The 2,265-nt window shown below is 29.4% G+C and overlaps 1 protein-coding gene across 1 annotated transcript in view; it reads right to left on the bottom strand.

Annotated features, from left to right (window-relative positions):
- LOC102584884 (histidine-containing phosphotransfer protein 4-like) overlaps positions 1 to 1,890 on the bottom strand; it is a 4,873-nt gene extending 2,983 nt beyond the window's left edge. Inside the window, exons 1-3 of the mRNA XM_015315420.1 lie at positions 1,775 to 1,890; positions 990 to 1,120; positions 523 to 591 (exon numbers count right to left, since the gene is read on the bottom strand). Of these exons, the coding sequence (XP_015170906.1) occupies positions 523 to 591; positions 990 to 1,120; positions 1,775 to 1,831 (257 nt within the window). The 5' untranslated portion in view covers positions 1,832 to 1,890. The remainder of the gene's footprint in view (positions 1 to 522; positions 592 to 989; positions 1,121 to 1,774) is intronic.
- Between the last annotated feature and the right edge of the window lie 375 nt (positions 1,891 to 2,265).

Genomic DNA, 2,265 nt, shown 5'->3' on the forward strand with positions numbered 1-2,265 from the left:
GATGTCTAGAAAAAATCTAAAAGGCATGAGGATAAAGAAATTTAATTGATTATTCAACCTACTCAATAATTAACTTTATCATTATTCACTTTTGTAGTCAAACTATATTCAAGGAGATTTCCAAATGTGGACCCAAATAGATTCATTATGAGTACTTTTCTATCTCTTTTTTGTTGTTCTTTGAAAAGGTGACTCAAAATGTTAGTACAAAATATATATATAGTACAATATATATATATATTATATATTATATATGAATATCAACCTTCTTTTATCTTCCAAGTTAAAAGTAAGGTCGCATACAGTCGACCTTCCTCAAATTTCACTCATAAAATTGCATTGGATATGATATTGTTATTGCTATTATATAGTGTAATTTAACATGTTATAACATGTTACTTATCACTTATTTCAGATTATTAATCAATATTACTAAATAATGTGTAATTACGTTTTAGGTTATATGATTAAATTTTTTTTGCATCGTCAATAGATGTGCTCTTGTGAAGTTGGAGATGATACCTTGAACTGCTACCCTTGAATTGGTACATCATATTATCCAGTCTAGCAAAATCATAGGGTCCATTTTCCCTGAAACAATATTAAATTTATCAAGTATTAATTAAATTTTTCTAATTGCATGATGTATACATTTGTAAATCATGTAGAGAAATGATTTAGCGGAAGAAATGGGGTATATATATTGTGTGAGAAAATGAGTTTTTTGTTATTTTTTATATGATGTTATATTGGTATTATATAAGGTGAGTTCCTAACATGTCTCGTATATATTTGTTTATATATATGACAATTTTATACATGTGATAGGTGAATAACTTTTGTCGAAAAAATATCATTTTTTGTGGCGATTCCTTTAGTCGTCCCAATGATTTATAAGGGGGTGACTATACTTGATTGAATGTTGAATTAAAATTGTTTATGATATTCATATATAATTTTGTAACAAAAAAATGAAACTTAATTCTTACAATGCAAGTTCAATATTTCGAACATATCTAGCTGAATCTGTGTAATACAACTTGACAACTTCTTCAACAAAGTTAGGGTTTGCATCATCTTGCAATTCTTCAAGATGAATAAATTGTTCATCAAGGTATCCCTGCACAAAACAATCAAACATTATTTCTAGAAATGGGCATTATACCTTACGCGAATTTCATATTAGAATGAGAGAAGAAAGTTAGGGATCTTATAAGAATGAGTTCAGAATAAGTTGTTGAGGCGTCTTTTGAGTTAAAATTCAAGGATAAATCTATGTGGGCCTAAGGCCAAAGTAGACAATACTTTAATAGTTGGACCAAAATCGTTATAGATGGTATCAGAGTAGGACTCTTCCTTACTCCTTTGTACAGTAGTGGAACAAACTCAACAAGGACATTGACTCTCTAGGGGTGTGTGTATGTGATGTTTATGAAGGATGGCAAATCTCTAAAGAAGAGGTGCATATTACACCTTAGGCGAATCTCACTTTGAAATGGAAGAGATGTGAAAGGAAAAAAAAAGTTAAGGACGTTATACAAATGTCTTTTGACTTAAAACCAAGGATCGAATCAGTGTCGGTCTAGAACCAATCCTCCCTACTTGTTCCTAGGTCCTTTTTTTTTCCACCTTATTTCATTCACTAATTTCTGTAATTCATTTCTCTTTTATTACTTTAACAATTGGATTTCCTATAGAATAATTTGTGAATTTTCTATTTTAAGAGATATATATAATTATTACATGTGACCAAATAAATTAATAAAAATATGACCTGATCCAAGAGGCTTCTCTTCATGTAAGCAGCTTGGCGTTTCTTTTGGTTCTCCATTTTTTTTAACTTAAAAAGGAATGAAAAATTGAATATTGTAAACAAATATAATTTCTTTGAAAAATACAAAGGGTTTACTATTTCTAAAGGCTAGAATTGTATGTATATATAGGGGGAAAGTGAGTAAATTCAAAGAAGAAAAAAGATAGATAAAATGGTCCAAATCACAAGACCCTTTTTCTTTCTTTTCTTGGAAAATTCCTGCAGTATTACTTTACTAAAATCAAACAACAGCAACATAATCTGAGTTAAAGTGGGATTCTCAGATGATAAAATGTACGTATACGGATTTTATTCTTATCTCATAGATATGCAAACGAGAGTGAGGTACAACAAGAGATTGTTTTCAATAAATCTTCGTCTAGACTCATTGTTAATTGCACTCTCTATTTGTATGTAACCGAGTTCGGAAACCTTCTCAATTTTTTTTGTAC

The sequence above is a fragment of the Solanum tuberosum genome, unplaced genomic scaffold (genome assembly GCF_000226075.1).
Source record: "Solanum tuberosum cultivar DM 1-3 516 R44 unplaced genomic scaffold, SolTub_3.0 scf00017, whole genome shotgun sequence".
Lineage (NCBI taxonomy): Eukaryota > Viridiplantae > Streptophyta > Magnoliopsida > Solanales > Solanaceae > Solanum > Solanum tuberosum.